Genomic DNA, 21058 nt, shown 5'->3' on the forward strand with positions numbered 1-21058 from the left:
GGCCTTGACATGCGGCACGCGGGACCTTAGTTCCCTGACCAGGGATGGAATGGAAGCGCGGAGTCTTAGCCACTGGACCGCCAGCGAAGTGCCAGTGAGCTTGGAAGGCCCAATTACAGAAGGAGCTGAAGCTTGGGGTGGGGGGCAGGGGTTACAGCCTGCCGGGTTCAGTCCCCATCCCAAGTACCAGGTACCCCGGTACTCATGACTGTCATCCTCAAACCCCCATGAAAATCTTGACAGTGGTTCCAGGAACTGGAGGCTGGGGCAGAGTTGAGAGAATGAGTTCTAGTCCCGGGTCGGGGTGGGCAGTGGGCAGATCCGGCAGCTCATCCCTGGCCACCGGGAGTCCTTGCCCGATGCCCAGACCCCACTGTCTGCCCCTGTGGGGCTCGGTTTTCTTAACTGGCCAATGAGGAAGTAACAGCCTGTCCCCCGATGACCTGGGGGATGAAACTGGAGGTGGGGCGGGGAGAGCTCTGCAGACAGCAAGGGCAGTGCTGTCACCAGTGTCATACCACAGGGCACGGGATTGCAGAGCCGTGCGTGGTGCCTCTCCCCAACACAGGGGGCACCCCCGTTCTTGGGTGGGGGGGCTCGAGCAGCTGCGGCTCCTCAGGGACCGGCCCCCTCCGCAGCTCCAGTCACACCAGGACCAGGGGCTCCAGCGTGACCAGCCTCCAGGCACTGCAAGGGGAAGAGAAGGGGTCTGGCTCAGGCAGAGGACCCCACATGTCCCACGAGCCTGGGGCAAGGTCCTGCGCTAGAGATGGAAGTGCCCGGGGGCACTGATGCCAGGGAAGGGCACACCCTGGTCCTCACCAGCCCGCCTCACCTGGGCAAGCTCGCAGGTTGCAGAAGCGGAGCCCCTGGTAGGCCGTAAGGATGTCAGGGCATCAGTGCCCGCTGGGCCCTGGGGGATGGTAGGGCCGTAAGCGGCGCTGCTGGCCCACCCCACATCTGCGGGAGCAAGGTTCCCACGGGGCCCAGGCAATCCAGGAACAGCTCCCGGCCATGCAGCCAGGGCCAGGGCACAGGGGCTGCGGGACAGGATGAAGCTGAGCTGGAGCCAGCCCCTCCTCCCCCTGCCCCAGTTCAAATGCTGACCTCCTCCGCCAGGGCTGGCTCTGCCCCCATCCTGCCCTCTGGGTTCCCCTTTCAGATCTGATCCTGACTGTTGTGTGGCTTTGGCAGCTGGGCCCCAGTTCCCCCTCTCAGGGGGGACAGTAGTCCCAGACTCCCACGGCAGCTGAGGGATCTGGATGGGACCTTTGGGGGAGGATTTGGTACACACACGAGTAAGGATTTGCTGAAGTTGGCAGGGGTCCCCAACAGCTGTTGGGATTGGCAAAGAAGGCCCAGGGTCCAGGGTCAGGCACGAATCCGTGATCAGATGTCGGGGTGAGAATTCAATATTTGCTTGAGGGATATTAGATGTGGGCTTGGGGTCGGACACCGGCTGGGGTTAGAATGAGTTGTTGGAGGGGATGGTCAGGATCCCGACCCGGGGCAGAGTCAGAGGTCAGGACTGGAAGGCGCACCTGTGCAGGAGGGCAGGTTGCAGGGGCGCTCCTGGGAAGAGGCCCCCCCGGTGCAGTTCGCCAGGCAGAGGCGGGTGCGGCTGCACCAAGCAGGGTGAGCGGGGTCTGTGCAGCTGCTGGAGCAGGGGGACCACGGGGACCACAGGCCCCAGCTGCCTTCGACGGGGAGAGGGGGTCTCCTGATGAGGCAGCCCTGGGCTCCTGGCCTGCTAGGAGCAAGGCTGGGGAGGGAGGAGACCCAGGGCTTGCTCTTCCCAGAGCGGGTGGTGCAGGGAATCCGGGGTCAGAGCCCGAGGAGTCTGGGATACCTGGAAGGCCTATCACTGGTTCCACCGTGGACCCTGCAGCCCCTGTGCCAAAGGAAAGCCCTGCTCAGAAGTGTTTCCCAGGCTGCAGTGCTCCAGGACCAAGCCCGAGGCTGGTGGTCAAGTTCCAAACCTGTCTGGTTCAGCCCAGACACCCCAGGCCCCAAGCACAGCACTCGCTCACAGTAGCCTTGCTACCATAGCAAGGCCTTTGTTCCTGATTCTTGGCATCCTTCTCCAATGCTTGTCAAAGTCCTCTCCATCACTCAGACCCCCTCAGGTGCTGCCTCCTCCAGGAAGTCCTCCTAGGTTGTCCCTCTAGGAGAATTCTCAACCTCCCCCATATTCCTCAGCACACGCAACCTCCCACAGGGCTCACCACATGCTGAAATGGGTTATCTGAGCCCCTGGATTCCAAGGTCGGGGTACTCACTCCCCATCCCCCAACACATCCCCCATGCACACTATGGTGCACGTGGCAAAAGCTCCAGAAATTTGGTTGAATGTACCTGAATAGAAGAGAAACACAGAGCTAGACAGTAAGAGGAAGAGAGACCAAGAGCTGGCGCCACGGATGGACAGAAACAGGAAGGGACAAAGGGCCAGTGAAGTGGATTCGGCCATCCAGCCTGTGCCTACCCAGTCCCTCTCCCCTCACCTGGGCAGTCTGGGCTGAGGCAGTACTCGAGGTCCTGGCGGGGCCCACGGCAGTCCTGGCCACCGGGAGTGGGTGTGGGGTGTGCACAGTGGCAGCTGCAGCTGCGGGTGCCCAGCCCGCCACAGGAGCGGAAGCAGGGGCTCCACGGGCCCCAGGGACCGAAGCCAACCCCAGCCTTGGAGCAGTCACCCATGGAGCAGGACAGCTTCCCGTCCACACAGGAGCTGGCAAGAGAGTGTGGGGATGAGGGGACGGCGGCATGGACCCCAGAAGAAAGGAGTGTGGGCAGATATTTCGATCCCAGAGGGCAAGGAGACGGAGCCAGGGTGAGCCCAGTTCCAGGAGAGGGGCAGTGCTCTCCCACCCACATGCTCTCACCCTCTCACCCCCTCCCTCGCCCCCCATATCTCCCCAACCCTCATTATCCCCCTCACCAGTTGCTGCAGCCTGTATGGAGGGTCTGACCTGAGCCCAACTCATCTCCAGGCCCAAGGGGCTGACCCCCCCTCTCCCCGAATGGACAGGTGAGCCCCCGGGTCAGCGTCGGCAGCTTGCAGCTCCTGCAGCAGTGAGGCAGTCAGCACACAGGAGCACTCCTGCGGGGAGCACAAGAGAAAGTGCAGTGGCACAGGCTGGAGCCACCTGCCGGGTGCCAGCTCTCCGCATCTGTGTACATCCTCGGAAGGCGCGTGGGGAGAAGGAAGCGGGTAGGGGAGGATGGTAGGGGGCAGGGGTGAGGCCCTGGGCCCTAGGAGAGCATTTCCGGCAGCAAGTGGGACTGTTCACGTGTGTCAGGGGTATGAATGTGAGTGATGCAAGGTTATGGGCTTGACCGGAGATGGCCAGGCACCTTCCTGTACAGAGCACTTAGCCAGGACACGGCAGGGTCAACAGAGGCCCTTCTAGGATGGGGCGGGGGAGCGGGGAGTGAGGGAGGAGGAAAGGGCCTCAGCCAGGAACCAGGACACCTGAGTCTGGGTCTAACTCTGCCAGTAACTGTCTCCTGACTTGGTGTGTCCCTTCCCCTCCCTGGGGTTCAGTGTCACCAGCTCTAAGTCAGGAGGCTTAGAGGCTGCTAGAGGCCACAGGGTCTGCAGAGGTGAGAGCTGACAGGGAAGGGGAGAGGCCTGGGTTCCAGGCAGGGTGAGTTCTAACCGGGACACAGGCCAAACGGTGCAGGAAGATGCCTTCGGGGCAGTGACAGCCCTCCTCTCAGCCAGCGGAGAAGCAGGCCACCTGCCAGGTGATGCGGGCGCAGAAGGGGCAGCCCTCACCGGGCTGGCACTCCCGGTACAGACGCCCGGCCGGGCAGCCTGCCTCTGAGGCAGCACCTGCGTCAGTGCCCAGCTCCGGCCCCGCTGCCCTCGCTGCCTCCTGTGCCCACCCCGCGGCCTGCCTCTACTCACCCCGGCGCCCACCCCCAGACGGGCCAACAACACCCTCCCGAGCCTGCCCCTCAGGGCCCGTGCCACGCCCGCTCCTGCGGTCTCCCCACACCTCGGCACAGCCCGCGTCTGCCTCCTTCCTCCTTCGCTTGCCCATCACTGGCCTGGGTAAGGGGCAGCCTGTGGGGGTGGCACGGGAGAGGTCAAAAGGCACCTGTGAGTCAGGGTCAAAGGCCAAAGTGGGAATCAGCTCAGTCGGAGCGTCCAGGGCAGAGCCTGGGCTGGGACTCACCTCTGCAGACCTGGGTGCAGCAGATGCGGCTCAGGCGGGCGGCCTGGGGCAGGGCGGCCAGGCGCAGCGCCGGGAGCACAGCCGCTCCCCTCCCTCTACACGAAACACTGCCATCCTCCCAGGGGCCCCAGCGGCCCCGCACCCCGGGCCCAGGGCAGTCGGGCACCTCCCAGCACTGCAGGATGCCCGCCACACAGGTGCTGGGGACAAGGAAGGCGGCTTCAGAAGACAGGGCCCTGCCCACTTCCCCGAGGGCCCTACTGCCCGGCTGGCAGTCCACCCCCTCCCTGGCTCACCCTCCTGGCTCACCAGCTGTCACACGGTCCAGTCACCACCTCCCCGGGATCCAGGCTCTCCCAGGAGCTGAGCCCAGACCCTGCGGACCGGCTCTGGTTCTCAGGGATCCCTGAGGACAAAGGAGTGGGGGCGGGCACTTCAGACGGCTCAGCCCCATCAATCCCTCCTCGTACCCTACTGCCTCCTCCCTCCCTCCCTCCCTCCCTACCAGACTCCACCCCATGGGGACCCAGATCCTGGACGCAGGAGATGGAAGCCCCAACCTGGACCAGCCCAAGGATGCAGGAGTTGCCCATTCCCATCCCACAGCCCCAGGTTGGCCCCTGTGGGCAGAGCAGCAGGGGCCAGGCAGGCAGGTGCTGCCATGCTCAGGGGGCCGTTGGGAGGGGGAGGGGAGGCACTGACCCATGGCTCCGGGCTGGTACTGGCAGCGGCATTGGGCTGGGGACACACAAAGGCCGTCCTCGGACAGCTGGCCAAGGGGCACCCACAGCTGGGCTGGCAGCCTGCCGAGCCTGGCTGGCACACGACCCCAGGGGACAGGTCCCGGCAGGAGCGGGGGCAGGGCCGCCCACAGGGGAGAAGACCCTAGCCACCTGCACAGTCTACAGCAGGAGGGAAGCAGAGAGGGTGGGTGCTGAGGGGGTCCACCCTGGGGGATCCTGTCGGGCGATAAGCCCTCCTGCTATGCCCACCACCCGCTCGGACCTTCACCCTGCCCCAGTTCCACGGGGTGAGTGCCCTAAGGGCTGTCCCTCAAAGAAAGTGACCTGCAAGTGTGTATGTGGGGGGGGTCAAAGGTCAGAGGCAGCATCTCCTAGCCTTACAAGGGACCCCCGCCCCCCAGAGCTCCACAGAAGCTCTCACCTGTGCATTGAGTAGAACTGTCCTGGCAGGGGCAACTCTGCCTGTGGTCCCCAGGGCAGTGTCGGCCTCCCTCAGAAGTGGGGGGCCAGCTACACGCTCGGCTCCGATGGGACTGCCCCAGGCAAACGTCACAGGGAGACCACGGTCCCCGTGGGCCCCAGGCTCCATCCACTGTGCCAGGAAGACAAAATCATCCAGCTGCCTTTGGAGGCCCAAGAGGTCCCAGCCTATTGGGATTGGAGCAACGTAGTGGGGCATCTTACCTGGGCACTCAGGGGGCTGGCGCAGGTCTCCCTCTGATGCCTCCCCCGCCTCCCCGGGGCACGTGACCCCTCCATGCTGAGGAACCGGGCAAGTGCAGGCCCTGGACCGGGTCCTCGTCTGGCCCCGGCAGGGCTGGGAGCACGCCGTCCTCTCTGACCACGGGCACCAGCCTGCAGGCACTGTGGAGGCGAATGGCGGGCATTGGGGTGCAGCCATCCCTCCCCTGGACCCAACTCTCTCTGCGCCCCTGGGCTGCTTCTCCTCACCTCCCCCGGAGCTGGGTGCACACCTGGGCAAGGCAGGTCTGTGCAGGTCAGCCTGCCCTCTGAGCAGGTGCTGGGCGGGGCATGCAGGCACAGGAGGGACAGGGCAGCTCAGTCCCGCCAGGTCCTCCGCACACACCCCTCCCAATCAGCCCTCCCTTCTATCCGCCCAGCCCCATTTCCCTCTGAGGTCTCAGTCACCCTTCCCGTCCTCTAGCGCCTCCAGCCCCTGCTCCCTGACCCACTCAGGGCCCTCTCAGGTGACCTGAGGACTCTGTCCTATGGGGAAATGATCAGAGGTCGCTGCTGCTGACAGGGGCCAGACAGTGGGAGGAAACACCACACCGCCTCCCCCTTGCCCCTCACAGCACACGCCCAGCCCTCCAAAGTCTCCCAGAACTGCGGAGCTGGCTGCCTCGGTTTCCCCACCTGTCAGACAAGGGGTTAGGGAGCCTGCCACATCTCCTCAGGGCTTGTGGGAGCTTAGCGTGCACCCGCTGAGACCGGGAGAGCTCAGGTGCACGAGACACAAAGTGGACTAGTCCTGTCCTCACCCCTGCACCTGTCCCTGCATCCCGCATCCTACCCACACGGTGCCTTCACCCCTGCGTCTGCATCCTGCCCGCACGCCCGCCTCACCAGCAGCTGCAGCCATCGGGCCTTGAGCGCCGGGACGGTGCCGCTCCCCGGTCAGCAGGCCCAGGCAGCTGCAGTGGCTGGGCTGCACGCAGACAGCGCCATCGGCACTCAGCAGCTGGCCCGGCGGGCAGTAACCGCCTGGCTGGCAGTGCCAAACGCAGTGCCGGGGGACAGCAAGGGAGGGCCCCGGTCAGCGGAAAGCAGGGCCGAGGCGACCGGGAAGGGGCCCCCGGGACGGGAAATGAAGTGGAGGGGGAGGGGGGCAGAGGGGAGAAGTTGTGAGGCTCCAGGTCAGAACTGCTGCGTCCCCCACTCAGTTTACGCCACGCGTGCACCGGGGTTTCTCCTCCAGGCGAGGAGGGGAGGGAGACGAGAGCCTGAGAGGAGCTGCCCTGGGCGGAGTGGCCTCCAAACGGGAGCCCCACGGAGGGATGAGTGGGGACCGAGCCATCTCCCAGACCTCCTAGAACGTAGGGGGCGGGCGACTGGAAAGCTGGGGGGAGGGGAGCGTTTGGGAAGGCGCTGGGGCTCCCCGGGGGAGGCCGGGACCAGGCACCGCCTCCTCGTCCCGCCCCCGTGCGGGAGCCTCCCGACCTCCCTGGGCAGGTCTGAGCAGGGCCTCCAAGCGCGTCCCTTCTCCCCAGCCCTTCTCTCAGCATTTTTGATTCGGGTCGGCTTCCTCACCACCGCGCAGGCGCCGCTGGGCAGAGACCCCGGCGGCCTTCCTGCGTCCCCTCCATGGTCCTGGGCGGGCGCTCAGAGGACAGCCCCTCACCCCCGCAGGCGCAGGCGCACACGCGCGCGCACGCCGATACGCCCCCGGGCTTTACGATGATGTGACGGGATGATTGCCCCTTCCTATGTGTTTATGCTGCTTCTGTCATAAAACGTTTAAGTCGAGAAACGTTTGCGGTAAGGAAGGCAAGGGCCGCTCCTTGAGTCACAGGAGCAAGGACAGGGAGGGCCACAAGGGCTGTACTCGGCCCCTTGGATGGCGGTGCAGTTGGTCACTGGGGGGAGGGGACAGGATAGGCAGAGAGCTGGGTGGGTCGCCCACCCCGGCCCACCCCTGCCCGTCTCCCTGCAGCTTTCCCACCTCTGCTCCTTGACCCAGCCCCGTCGCCGGCAGGTACCTGGGCATGGCAGAGCCTGGCAGGCCGCCCCCTGGGCCCAAGGTCCCTCGCAGTAATCCCCCAGCCCCAGGGTGGGGTCCGGCTCTGGAGGCCACCCACACAGGAGTGGCGAGGGCTTGGCTGGTGCAAGGCGGCAGGCATCCACAGGGCGCAGGGGCCACATGTGGGCTCCACAGGGTCACACCCCAGCAGGAGGCAGGGCTCCTCCTCTGCCTCAGGGCCTGGGCAAGGAGGTGGGGCTGAAGCCAGTGGGGGCAGCAGTGCCAAGCTGGATGGTGTAACGCCCGGGGGCCTGGTGCAGACGCGGTGGCGGTGGCGTGGGGCAGGGCCACAGGAGGCCAAGCACTCGCTCCATGGGGTCCAGGGTGACCACGTGGGCTGACCTGGGGGTGCACAGCAGAGAGAGGCAGAGAGACAACAGAGCAAGCGGAGGCTGGAGGGACCCAAAGGACTGGGGGCAGAGTGTGACGCACAGGACAAGAGCATCCCTCCTCCCTGCGCCCACCTCTCCCCAGGGCTTTCCTCCCCAGCCCCCAGCCCCGGCCCCATGCAGACCCACTGCGGCAAGCAGGGGGTGCAGAGGGAGCTTGCAGGGGCGAAGTCAGGAGAGACCCCCTTCTCACCCTCCTCACAAGGCCAGGAGGTGCAGTTGGTGATGAGCTCAGAGTCACAGGAGCTGGAGGGGGAGAAGCAGAGGGTCAGGGCGCTGTTAGAGGCCGAATGTGTCCCCTCAGATTCATATGTCGGAGGCCTAACATGTGAGTGTGACCGCAGAGTGTGACCTGACTTGGAGAGAGGGTCTTTACAGAGGTGATCAAGTTAAAATGGGACCATTAGGGTGACCCTAATCCAATATGACTGGTGTCCTTATACAAAGGGGAATTTGGACATAGGTGCACACAGAAAAGATGATGTGAAAACACAAGGAGGAGACGGCCACGTGAAGGCAGATTGGAGGGATACAGCTACAAGCCGAGGAACACCAGGAATTGCCCACGAAGTCCAGAAGAGGAAAGGGGCCTGGAACAGACGCTTGCTCACAGCCCTGAGGAGGAAGCAGCCCTGCCGACTCCGGGATCTTAGATTTCTAGACTCCAGAACTGTGATAGGACAAAGTCTGTGTTCAAGCCACCCTTGTGTTCGGTGTAGCTGAGGCAGCCTCAGCAGACAGAGATGGGAGGGACGAGGGAGACTGGAGGGGAGGGCAAGGGCGAGGGACACAAGCAGGCTTGGCCCCGGAGAGCTGGTCACTGTGCCTGCAGGAAGGGGTGTCTCCGAGGCCCATGGAGGCCAACACCCCCTGCCGCTCAGGAGAGACAGAGGGGTCCTTGGGGTCTTGGGGCCGTTGCAGGGGGAGGTGGTCTCACCAGTTCTCACATGGACGAATCACAGCACTGCCTGGGGGGGTGGAAGCGTCCCCCGCGGGCAGAGGGGCAGTCCTGGGTGGGCACACACACGTTGTTCTGAAACCAAAAACCCTCCATCACCTTCCGGTTTCCAGCCTGGCCTGCTCTCTCCCCACCTGCCCCCCATCATCAGAGCTCAGCGCCCACTTGGCAAGGCGCCCTCCCTCAAACACCACGGACCCTCCTTCCAAACATCAGTCTCTTCCCACTTCCCAGCATCGGGGAGACACACACCATCAGGTGCAGGGGCGGTGGGGAAGGGCACAGACCCCCGATTTCTGGGAGAAAAGACCGTCTCCACTTGCAGGACACAAGACTGAACTGTCAAATCCATGAAATCAACTAACAAAGTGTGAAAAGTGCAATTCATACAGAACGACGTAAAAAGAAACAAAACAAAATCAGATGAAACTACATGCACCCGGGGTTTGGACAGAAGTTGCTAGGGTCTCAAATTTAAAAATGCAGCCATCCGCCAGCACACGATTCGAAGTCAGATGTCCTGAAAGTAGCAGCCCTGGGAAGCCGTTTGCCATCTCACAGACTCCCATGACCAGGGACACTACAACCCCAGTTTTACAAGTAGAGAAACTGAGGCAAGAGAATACTCAGCCCGAAGTCATAGAGCTGCTAGTGGAACAGCCTGAGTCCTCACTGGAGTCTGTCCCTACCAGGCCCCATGCTTCAGCAGCATCTCTGGAAGCCCTCCCCACTGTCCCGTGAGCTTTTGTCCAAACTTCACCATCCCCTGCTGCATTTGCCAGCCCTGGTTCCCACCACCCTTCAACTGGAGTGGCTGCCTCACTGCTCTCCATATCCTCTAATCTCTGACAGTCAAGTTGGACTGCCTCTTCCAGGAAGCCCACCATCCTGGACCCCATCCCCACCAGTCTGCATCACGTGCTCTGCAACATGCAGAGCTCACTTCCTGTGTATCACATGGGTCTGTCTTCATTGTAGGGGCTCTGGGTCTGCTTTCCCCAGACTGGAGTCTCCTTGGGGGCAGAGCCTGCTCTTCCCCACAGCATAGCCCAGCCCAGGACTGAGCTTACAGTAAGTGCTCGATAAGTAACTGGTGATAATGTAAGAGGACAGAGTACTGAAGCAGGCACGAATCTTAAAGAATTTTCAGACTGGGCTTCCCTGGTGGCACAGTGGTTGAGAGTCTGCCTGCCGATGCAGGGGACATGGGTTCGAGCCCTGGTCTGGGAAGATCCCACATGCTGCGGAGCGACTAGGTCCGTGAGCCACAACTACTGAGCCTGCGCGTCTGGAGCCTGTGCTCCTCAACAAGAGAGGCCACGATAGTGAGAGGTCCGCGCACCGCGATTAAGAGTGGCCCCTGCTTGCCACAACTGGAGAAAGCCCTCGCACAGAAACGAAGACCCAACACAGACAAAAATAAATAAATAAATAAATAAAAATTAAAAAAAAAAAAAAAGAATTTCCAGACCAATCACCATTTTACAAACAGGAAAACAGAGGCCCATACCTGAACGCCACTCACCCAGGGTTATGTGCTGGTTACGGGGCTGGCAGAGCAGAGCCACGAGCCCTGAGTTCAGTGCTCTGTCCTCACTCTGCAAGGCTTTCCCTGTCTCCAGACCTTGGCTCGACCCCTACCCAAGCCCCAAGGAGGTGAGGCAGGGAACACTCACCAGAAGGAGCGTTCCGGACGGGCAGCAGCAGCCAGGGTGGCAGGGCTGGTCAGTCCCTCTCGGGGCACTGAGCTCTGCACAGGAAGCAGGGCCCTGTGCACTGTCCAGCCACTGCTTGCCCAGGGGACACACACCAGGCACTGGCCCTGGGGACACAGAGATTGACAGCTCAGCCTAGGCACATTCACTTCTCCCCCGGGGTCCCACCTGGGAGAGGCATCAGCTCGGGGCGCGGCTGGGAAGGTCGTGGGGCTGCATGGGAGCTCAGGGAGCAGGGTCCCTGGGGTGACAGGGAGGGGTTGACAAGGCCGTGGGTGGTGTAGGGATGAGAAGTGAGGGCAGGGCGTGGAGGAAGAGGTGGGTGCCTCATCTGTTCAGAAGGAGTAGACACTAGCTTGAGTCTCCTGGATCTTTCTCTTGAGTATTTCCTCCCTTTTAGTTTTCTCCAATAAAAATGTTTTAAAGCCCACTTGTCAAATTTGTGGACATTCCAGAAATAAAAAAATCTAAGAGAGAAAAGGCAAAAGAGAAAGTGGAATGAGGAGAGGAAGAATGAAGGAGGGAATGGGGGGAGGACCAGAGGACAGAAAATAAAAAGAAGAAAATTAACTGAAAGGAAAGAAAAAAGAACGGAAAATTGAAAAAAACAGAGGGAACGGGGTTAGCGCGCCCTCTACTGGCAGATTCTGGTATCAGTTTTGAGTGTTGGGTGCTTCAAGGTTTCTGAGCAGAAAGCAAGTGCACCCCAGGAAGTGAATTACACTCAGGAAAGACAAAGAGGCAACTGGAAGGAGAACGTAGAACGCCCCCACTCCAGGCTCTAGTTCCATCATAAATCGCCTCTCCCAGTTGAGCCTCAGTCTCCCCATCAGCCAAATGAGCGCGATGCCTGGGAGGAGGGGCAGGGGTCAGAGTGAACACTACCCCAGCCCACCAACCTCCAACGCCACCGCTACCTCCATCCACCGTCTGCCACCTCCTCCCCCAGCCCTTGCCCCCTCCCCATGCGCCAGTGAGGTTCCAGGGCCGTAGCAGGTCCAGCTGCAAGTAGGGGGGCTGGGCGTGCCCCTGGGTATAAGCATCCTCTACGGGCCTCCAGCCCTGCTGCCCAGGTGCCCCCGTGGGAGGCCTTAGGATGGCAGCCAAGGTGGGGTGCTCCAGCTGCTGGGATGAAGCATGCAGGCTCCCCTCGGGGAGTTGGGCCAGGCCCAGGGGAGAATAGCAGGGATCTGGGTGCATGAGAGAGGGGCTGGAGTTGGGGGAGGGCAGAGGCTGGCAGGAGCCTGCTAGGGGCATAGTTAGGAAGGCACGAGGGGAGTTGGGGGATTTGAAGGGCCCACACAGTTGACCTTGCAGTGTCTACAGGGACAGAAGGCTGGTCCAGGAAAGGCAGGGATGGTGAGGCAACTTAGGCCGGGATGACGTCTAGATGCTTAAGCAAACCATCCTCCCCATGGAAGCAAGAGGTATAGCCCAGCGATCCTGTTTGCCCTCCCAGGTTGGACAACCCTTGGGCAACATCCCCCCTCCGCCCTACGATAGCCCGTGGCCCTTACCTCTGCAGGGAGGCAGAATGTAGGTGATCAGAGGGGCCCCGATCTGGGGGCTTGGGGCTGGAGGGGCTGTGTGGCGGACCGTGTGGTTGTCTCCTGCGTGGGGAGACTCAGGCTCACACCAGCCCCTGGCCCAGCTCCCTGACCTCTCTCCGCTTCCTGGGGCACTTTCTCTCCCACGACTTCCCAGGAGCTTTGGGAACAGCTCCCCAGCTGGAAAAGCCCATCCTCTTTCTCTTGTTGTGAGTTGGGGGTTTTCACTTCCACTGAATACTTAACGTAGAATAAAACCGCCAGTCCAAAGCCACTTCAGGGGCCAGGACCGAGCGGCTGCAGTTCCTAATCCAGGGCTGCTGTCGCTAATTGGGTACCCTTGTGGGCACGAGAAAAGGGCATCTCTGGATGGAAGCGGTCCTCCAGGCTAGAGCCTAGCCCCCACTCGCCACGTAACTTGTGCAGTGAACCACCTGTACAACTGTGCATGCGGGCTCTCTCCTAACCTCAGCAGCCTATGGGTGCACTTTTAAGGTATGGAATCTGGACCCAAAGGCACATCAGTTTCTGAGCCTTTGTATCTTCCTGTTTTATTTATAATTCAGTTTCCAAGTAAAAAATGCTTTTGAAAAGCCCAACTTTGTCATAGTTGCTCTCAGGGGGAACAGGGAAGGAACCAGATCTGGCCCAGCAGAACCAGAGAAAAGAAAGTGCCCTCAAGGGTGACCTCACAGGGGAGGCAAAACCACAAAAAGGTCAGAGGAGGCGGGCAGAGATTGAGGCCTGGCCTTAGGAGAGCAGACAAGCGAGCGCTCTTCCCCCCAGCCCCACCCGAGGGCCCCTTCCTTCCCCAGCATCCAGGAACCAGGCTCCCATCACCCTGAGGCTGGGGTAGCCGGTGACCCCGACTCGGCGCTGCCACCTGTGGCTCCCTCTGAGTCCTCGCCACCCTCCTCCCCTTGGGGCCCCTCTGCTACCCCACAGACCCACTCACCAGGCAGGACACAGTGGCAACATGACTCTCCCACTCCCTCCACCAGAACCCAGTCCTGCGGGCACAAGAGTCAGGCCAGACGTGCTGAACTGGCCACCTGCCTGGCCCGACCCGCAACCCTGGCCTCTGCACACCTCGCCCCGCCCTCGCTGCCTGTTCCCCAACCCCGCCCTGTTCCCCCCTCACCTGGGGGCAGCTGCCCAGCAGGCGGTAGGGGGAGCAGCGTGACGGGCTGCCATGCAGACACTGGCAGCCCTGCAGAGGCCCTCTCGCCAGCCATCCCCGACTCGGCGGACCCGCGCGGGGCCTCAGCTGGCAACTGGGGAGGGAGGGCCACCCCTCACCTGCTGCCCCTTCTGGTTTGCCCAGAGCGAGAGCTTTCCAAGGACTCAGGACTTTCAGTGATAGAACCTGGAAAGTCCTGGGCCAACGGAGACACTTGGTCACCTCATCACCCCGACCCCACCCCGAACCCGAGAAACTGCAGCTGGCCCAAGCGAGGGGTATGGAAGCAAGCTGTGCCAGTGGAGCGGTCCCAGAGGGGACTGGACAGGCAGATATGGCTACTCCCCCTACAAGCCTCAACCCAGGTACCTCCAGAGGCACAAGGTGCAAACCAGAGGGCCCATACCCATCCCTGGACTTGTGGGCCCCCTACACCCCCTTTTTGGACCTCCAGGGCATAAAACGGATGCAGGAGAAGGCCATGGGTCCCCAAAGGTGCGCTGGGAGTCCTGGTGTTTAGACTAATAGGGGCACAGAGTGCGGGGGTCCTTATCTGGGGTCCGTGGTGCCCGTGGTGCCCGTGGAAGCACCCTGAGCACAGGCAGCTTCCCAAGTGGGAGCTGGAGGTGAGGTCAAGGTCCCCGCAGGTCCCTGGAGGGTGCAGTAGCTACAGGCCTTGAGGTGGATGCCCCGGCACTGGCGACCTCGGCCAGCGAGGCGGGCATTGTTGGCGCTCTGGAAGGACCACTGAATGCTGCGGCTCCCACAGGGGCCCAGGCACTCGGCCCAGGGAGACCAGGATGACCAGCCACAGTTCACTGAGGGAGGGCCAAGAGTCAGGGCCGCAGCAGGGCTGGGTGCTCAGCCACTGGTCTGGGAGGAGACCAGAGACCCCTCAGGAAGGGCTGCGGGGGGCCTCACCGGCACAGTCTGGGTCGGGCCGGCAGCACCGGGGCCGTCCATCTTGGCAGATGCAGAGCCGGCAGTCGGCCTCGATGTGCTGCCCACGCCAGTAGTGGGTGCCATCCACCAGGCAGGAGCACTGCCGCGGCCACACACACCGCCCCTCGTCACCCAGCACCTGCCCTGTGGGGCACCAGCAGCCTAGGGAAGGCCCAGGGTGAGGCTTCTCTGCGGAGAGCTCGGTCCCGGCAGACATGCCCACTGTACCCCAGGCCCAGAGCTCCCTTACCTGGGCTGCTGCAGGGCCGGTCAGGAGGGCAGCCAGCCTGACCAGAGATGTCATCACAGGTCAAAGGGCAAGGGGCACAGGGATGGAACACCAGCTCCCCGGAGCAGGTGACATTGGGGCAGCCGTCCTGAGGGCAGGGTCCTGAGATGAAGCCGAACCAGAGGTCATCGAGGGTGGGTCCCCTTCAGGGACGAGCCGCCCGCCAGCAGCCCCTCCACACTTCACCCACTGTGCCCTCCTCCCGTCCACTCACTGGTCTGGCGGGTGCTGGGAGGGTCCCCAGGCAGCATGGCACAGGTGTGGCCCCTGTTCCGGGGTGGGCGGCACTGCCGCTGCCGGATCATGGTGCCCCTACATGGCTCAGAGCACGGGGACCAGGGAGACCAGGAGGTCCATTCACTGTCCACTGTGAGGAGAAAGGGCCGACCAGTGGGGAGGCGGGCCGTGAGGTTGGGCTGGGGACCAGCGCCTTCCTCCCGCTGGCTCTCTGTAGGCCCCGCCCACCCCACTGGCCTCCTGGTGCCCAGGACCCCGCACCTGGGCAGGTGGCCGTGAAGCAGGCCTGAGTCTGGTGCTCGGGGCCCGGGCAGTGCCGCTGCACCGGGAGACTGGGCAGGGAGCAGCGGCGGCTGCAGCCCTGCACCCCGGGCCCGCATGTCTGGCTGCACGGCGCCCATGGGCTCCAGGGGCCCCAGGTCTCACAGCACTGCTCTTCCCAGGAGGGCCCTGCCTCCCCCGCCAATTCACAGTCAGGCTGCCCATCGCACACCTGAGGAGGGAATGGGGTCAGGGCGACTTTCGCTTTGGGGGCACAGTGGCTCTGCTTCTGCACCAGCCGTTCCCCACCCTCACCAGCTGGAGACCGAGGCAGAGGCCATCCGGGTAGGAGTATTCTGGGCCGGGAAGCCCTGTCCTGTTGGGGCCTCCTGGCACTGGCAGCCCCTCTGAGGGGAAGAGGAGAGAAAACAGGTAGGTGGGAGTGAGAGTCACCTCCCAGGCCCCCGCCTGCCGTGGCCTCCATCAGGGGAACAGTGTGCCTACCACAGCCCAGCTCATCCTCGCCCTGCGGACAGTCGGGGAGCCCATCGCAGAGCCGCTCAGGGTTCAGGCACAGCTGGGCAGCCAAACCACAGGGGAAGAGGCTGCCGCAGGGGGGCAGGAGCCTGCAGAGGGCGGGGCAGCCACAGGCACGGCTGGGGTGTGATGCAAAACCCTCAGGGGACACAGCCTGGCTCAGACACCTTTGTGAGGGGTCCCGGAGGGGCAGGCCACAGGGGAGGAGGTGGGGCCTGTGGACAGCGCCCAGCCGCCACCAGGTGGCCAGGCCGTGAAGATCTGACTCTTGGGGGCACAGAGGGGACCCCCAGGCCTGGTAGGGAGAAGAACACAAAAGCCCTTTCTTCTCTCCCCCGGGGCTGGGCGGGCAGACAAGAGTGTTCAGTTTCCGGGAAAGATTCAAGGAGGGCAAAACTCGCTCAGATTCGGCGGCCCCCAGACCTAAGTCGCTCTCTAGCGAGCGCCACCCCGAACCGCAGGCGCCGGGGTCCCCGTCCGAGCCGTGGGGACAGCGTGCGGCGCCGTCGCACAGCTGCGCGGGCGCCACACAGAGCCGGCCGCGGGCGCAGGCCCGGTCGCGGCCGTGCTCGCAGTCCTCGCCGTCGCAGCGCCAGCCCCGCGGGGCGCACTCGCCGCTGCCGCCGCCGCTCGCGAAGAGGCCGCAGGGCGGCGCTGCGGGGGCTTCCGCGCTCCACCCCGGCGGGGCGCCCGGGGATGCCTGCAGGCCGTCGGGCCCTTCCACCGCCTCCGGCTCCGCTCCCCCTCCAGGCCCTTCCGGCCCCCTACCTGCGCCCGGCCCTCCCCAAGTCCAGCCGCTCCCGCTTTTTGCTGCCCTACGGGTTTTCCAAAAGCTCTCCCGCCGCATCCAAGAATTCCCGTTAGACGCCAGTCGGTTTAGACGGGGACCTTGAACTTCTGGGAATAAAGTCTGGGCTCTGATTTCAGTCCCCTGCAAATGCTCTTCACTTCCTTCATTCCGGTGTCTCCAGGAGGCTGAGTCTGGGCCCTGCTCCTTCCCACCCCCAGCATCTGCCCCAAGGCCTCCCTCTGAGGCGCTGTCCCCTCCCTTCCAGGCCTCCAGACCCCATTTTCTCATCCTCTTCCCTTCAGGAGACTCACCGGGGGTGACGATGGCCTGGGGAGTATGTGCAGTCTCCCTGGAGACAGCGGAGGGGCCAGGCAAGGTACCAGCCGGGGGAGTGGGCAGAGAGGGGAGCGGGCAGTGCCCTGGCCCCTCGTCGGCTCCATCTGGGCAGTGCCAGATTCCATCACACAGGTGGATGGTCCCCACGCAGGCACCATCGATGCGGGACACCTCCCCAGGGGTGCAGTTCACTTGCCCTGTAGCCAGAGAAAGGTGCTGGTCCCAGGGCACTGCCCCTTCTCCTCACTGTTTGGGGTGCCCTCACTCACACACCCACAGATGCCCAGTTCTCAGCTGGAAGCTGGATTGGTGAAGGAGGGGAGGCAGGCAGGTGGGGGCCCACAAGATGGGTCTCTCGGAAGGGGACGCCTGGTGGGCTGGAGTCCGGGGTAGGGACTGCTAACCTCAACAGGACTGCTCGTCAGCAGCGTCCCGACAGTCAGGGTGCCCATCGCAGAGCAGGGCGGGGGGCAGGCAGCACCCGTCAGCACAGGCCAGTGAGTCCTGGGGGCATGGGCAGCCCTGCTCATCCGTCCCGTCTCCACAGTTGTCCTGCCCATCACAGATCAGGGCCGGGGGCAGGCAGTGGCCGGAGCTGCAAGAAATCTGCCCCTCCCCACGGCCTGGGGTGACACAGCCTGGTGTGGGGAGGGCGGGCAGGCTGAGGATGCTGACAAAGGGTCCCAGAGAAGCCCCCAAACCCAGAAACCAGAACATCCCTGCCCACAAGTCACAGCGGCTGGTAGCAGGAGCAGCAGCTTAGGAAGCGGCCCTAGGACGCAGGCTTCCGCTACACTTTCGAGGACTAACCCGCCACTCGGCCACTGCCACCCGGGACACTCACCCTCCTCGTCTGAGCCATCGCCATAGTCATCCTGGTAGTCACAAAGCCACCCGTGGAGCACACAGTGCCCGCCCTCCTGGCATGGGGCCTCTCCCTCTGCACAGCCAGGCACCGGCGCCTCCCCGCGGCTACCGTCATCCCCACAAAGCCACTGACTTTCCTGGCACGTGCTGAGGACAGTGTCCTGGGCTCAGCCAGCCCAGGGCACAGGCTCCCCCTGAGGCCTGCCACTCACCAGTTGCCACAGTCTGCAGTATGGTGCCTGGCGGGAGGAAGCTGCCTTGCCACTCGCAGGGGCAGGAAGCCGGCTCGAGGCAGACTCCTCCTGAGATCACAGGGCGGGGCTCTGGCTAAAGGGGCACGGCAGCCCTCTGTGCCAGCCCTGTCACCATGGCCTTGTGGGCCCCTCCCCTCTGCCCACTCTGACCCTACACACAGTGCAGCAGAGTCCCCTCAGGACAGAAGCAGCCCTCCACACGGGCAATGGCCTGGCAGTGCCACCCAGGCTCAGGACCGTGGTCATGGCAGGTGGCGGGGGTGACGCATGGGGCCACAGGCCTCATACCCCTGGCCCCCTTCACACTGCAGAGCTGGGTGGAGAGGAGAGAGGCTTGGGTGCCTGAGGTGCAAGGGCACCAGGATACAACAGCAGCAGGCGAGCCAGCCTGAGGCGACACTCAGGGAGGGCACAGGGGTGCGTGGCGCAGACTCTTGCTGAGCCCCTCCCAAGGCTATTTGCCACGTGCACGCTCCACAGAGCCACAATTTCATCGTGTTTGGTTCATCTAGGGAAGTGTCTGGCGCACAGTAAGCACTCCACACGTATTCGCCCTTGAATGAATGAATGGCTGGCTCTCAGGCTAGGAAAAGTATCCTAGAAGGAGCTGAACGTGTGGTGGGATTGGGCATCGGGGACCCAGGGTGGGGCACACTCACGGCAGAGCTCCTGGCTGTGCCAGCACATATGGATCCCGTGCCGTGCCGGGAACACTCGTTTGCGTAGGTGGCGATGGCCAAGCAGAGATACTCACAGTCGCCCCCTGAATCACATCTGAGAGAGGGAGCGCTCGGGCCCAGCCCTTCCCCAGGCCTGCTCTTCTCACCTGCGGGTGTCATGCACACACCACTCGAAGTGCTGCTCTGGGGGCACCTCCGCATGGCACCTGACAAAGAGCGGCTGCAGCATCACCCCGCAGCGGGCGCGGGCCCAGCCAGCCCGGTGGGCGTTCACCTGCGGGCACACCACGGTGGACCAGCCAGACTCCGCAGCACCCAGCCTCTCGAACCCCCCGACCTCGGGTTTCCGCAGCTGCCCCTCCTCCCTTCCCCCTTTCCTGCCCATCCTCACGGCGCAGGGGTGCCACAGGTCCCCTGGCTCGGGGCAGAGAGGACTGAGGCACCAGGAGTGGGCAGCCAGTTCAGCCGTGGGCTCCAGGCAGGACTCCCTGGCGGCTCCGAAGGTCATTACTGGCGTCTCCATCAAAGTCTCCACACAGCCCAGCCACCCGGCCGCGGAACTCGGGGGACAGCTGCACCAAGACCCGGGTGCCCGCACGGAGAGGGCAGCACGGGGAAGGATTGTGGAGACAGGATCCCGGAGGCCTTCTTTAGGGCAGGGGGCTGGGAGAAGACCTAGGCGCCTATTATGTGGGCCTGCTTGACCGTCCCAGGTAAGTACCACCACCCACCAGGGGGCACTGGCTCCCTCTTTCGGGGGTGATGATTGGTGGGGATAGAAGAGACCTACCTTTGGGGGGCTAAGGGCAAGAAGTGAGAGCCTACTTTCCGAACTAAACCAAGGTTGGGGGGGGGAGGTAGAGAAATTCTCCAAAGGGCAGGATTCCAGACTCCAGGACGGCCTGTGACACCCACCAGCCCGAGGCCTCAGTGCAGGCAATTTTTTCCCACAATGGGGGTTATTTTGATTTCCTTTGATTTCTCAGTAACGGTTATTTCTAAATCGCCAACTGCTTGGGTTTGGGTGGTGGGATGTTAGGAAATTTATTTTTGTTTCTTCTCTCTAAAACTTGGTATTTTTAAACTGTTTCTTTGGTGAGGAGGTATTGCTTTCATAATGAAGAAAAATATAATTATGAAAACATAATTTGGAGACTCTGACCACACATGAGAAGGAGTGAGAGTTTGTGGGGAGCTTCGGGGTGGGGGTCAGATGACTGGGGGCGGGGGCTGCCCTCCATCCCAGAGCAGGGTGAGGCCCAGGTAGGTGGTGAGTTGCAGGAAGAGGCCAGCATGGCGCAGGCTCAGCCCGGAGCCCGTGTAGACCTTGGGGGGCGTTACACTCACCTCATTCACTGTCACTGCCTGGCCTGTGGAGGGAGAGAGACATTCAGGCTCAGCCTTGGAATAAAGGGGCTCCAAGATCCCCATGAGGCCCTCCTAGCCTCCCCTCCAACCTTTCCTTTGCTTTTCTAGCTGTGTGACCTGGAGCTAGTCATTAGACCTCTCTGGGCTTTAATTTCATGGAGCCTTCCAGAATTATGATTCCCAGCCAAGAGAAGAGGCGCCAGCCCCACTGCACCGATGGCTAGCAGTGGGGAGACACGGGGAACCCCAGACCTCAGCTACCCATGCAGAGCTGCGATGCCACCTGGGGTGCCCCTCCCTGGCAACGTCACCCTTCAATGTCGCAGCCACCTCTCAGCATGTGCACAATGGTGCTCTGCAGCCGCAGTCAGCGCCTTGGTGCAGGTGATGCCGCTGGCCCCGCAGGGCAGGTCCTGGGCAGAGACTGTGAAACGGCCGCTGGCCTCTCGCACCAGCAGATACTCGCAGGCCCCGGGGAAGGTGAGGGCCAGCCCATCAAATGTCACATAGTGGGGGGCACCTGATGCCTGGCACCGTCCATCGCACCACTGGCCCATGCAGCGCCACTGCCGACCCTGGCACACCCTGTGGGCAAAAGGGAGAGGGGAGACAGATTCATGAAGACAGGGACCTGGAACTGTATCCAGGGCAGGCAGCCAGTCCAGATTCCAAGCAACTCCAGACAGACCCTCAGTTTGGAGAGATGCTGAGGACTCCCGTTGTCCAGGCCAGTCTGGATATCCCACCCACCATCACCCCAGCCCCTAGCCAGGGGTCACTAGGTTACAGGGTTACAGGTCACGGGCTGGGCATACCAAATGTTATAGTCCCCCTGGATTGCAGCGTTGGGCGGGTACCACTGCCCACCATGACGGCAGGGACAGAGCTCGGGAGGTATGCAGCCCTCATCCTGAGCAGAGGCCGGGGACAAAGGACTCCTTGGAGGACTGCTTGATCCCCCATCACCACCAGTTACACACAGGCAGGGGTCAGGGCAGGGCTCTGGTTCGGGTAGCCCCCTCC

At 62.9% G+C, this 21058-nt stretch overlaps 1 protein-coding gene across 1 annotated transcript in view; it reads right to left on the reverse strand.

Moving 5' to 3' along the window:
• SSPO (SCO-spondin) overlaps positions 1–21058 on the reverse strand; it is a 35903-nt gene that overhangs the window by 7830 nt on the left and 7015 nt on the right. Inside the window, 57 exon segments of the mRNA XM_007469876.1 lie at positions 519–594; positions 596–687; positions 836–1040; positions 1251–1258; positions 1542–1697; positions 1850–1891; positions 2505–2728; positions 2939–2997; positions 2999–3100; positions 3660–3823; positions 4182–4226; positions 4229–4277; positions 4279–4381; positions 4491–4587; positions 4884–4958; positions 4961–5083; positions 5346–5516; positions 5609–5788; positions 5899–5945; positions 6512–6536; positions 6539–6679; positions 7447–7521; positions 7645–7722; positions 7725–8027; positions 8268–8320; positions 9012–9049; positions 9051–9107; positions 10026–10122; positions 10916–10988; positions 11665–11937; positions 12265–12357; positions 13250–13304; positions 13436–13503; positions 13506–13549; positions 14124–14292; positions 14396–14578; positions 14667–14807; positions 14920–15072; positions 15204–15435; positions 15519–15610; positions 16197–16394; positions 16842–17063; positions 17271–17504; positions 17711–17880; positions 17946–17958; positions 17961–18035; positions 18147–18252; positions 18254–18300; positions 18647–18692; positions 18695–18761; positions 18814–18941; positions 19059–19145; positions 19147–19261; positions 19905–20037; positions 20366–20400; positions 20402–20620; positions 20851–20945. Coding sequence (XP_007469938.1) covers positions 519–594; positions 596–687; positions 836–1040; positions 1251–1258; positions 1542–1697; positions 1850–1891; positions 2505–2728; positions 2939–2997; positions 2999–3100; positions 3660–3823; positions 4182–4226; positions 4229–4277; positions 4279–4381; positions 4491–4587; positions 4884–4958; positions 4961–5083; positions 5346–5516; positions 5609–5788; positions 5899–5945; positions 6512–6536; positions 6539–6679; positions 7447–7521; positions 7645–7722; positions 7725–8027; positions 8268–8320; positions 9012–9049; positions 9051–9107; positions 10026–10122; positions 10916–10988; positions 11665–11937; positions 12265–12357; positions 13250–13304; positions 13436–13503; positions 13506–13549; positions 14124–14292; positions 14396–14578; positions 14667–14807; positions 14920–15072; positions 15204–15435; positions 15519–15610; positions 16197–16394; positions 16842–17063; positions 17271–17504; positions 17711–17880; positions 17946–17958; positions 17961–18035; positions 18147–18252; positions 18254–18300; positions 18647–18692; positions 18695–18761; positions 18814–18941; positions 19059–19145; positions 19147–19261; positions 19905–20037; positions 20366–20400; positions 20402–20620; positions 20851–20945 — 6451 coding nt within the window.

The sequence above is a fragment of the Lipotes vexillifer genome, unplaced genomic scaffold, assembly GCF_000442215.2.
Source record: "Lipotes vexillifer unplaced genomic scaffold, Lipotes_vexillifer_v1.1 scaffold472, whole genome shotgun sequence".
Classification (NCBI taxonomy): Eukaryota; Metazoa; Chordata; class Mammalia; order Artiodactyla; family Lipotidae; genus Lipotes; species Lipotes vexillifer.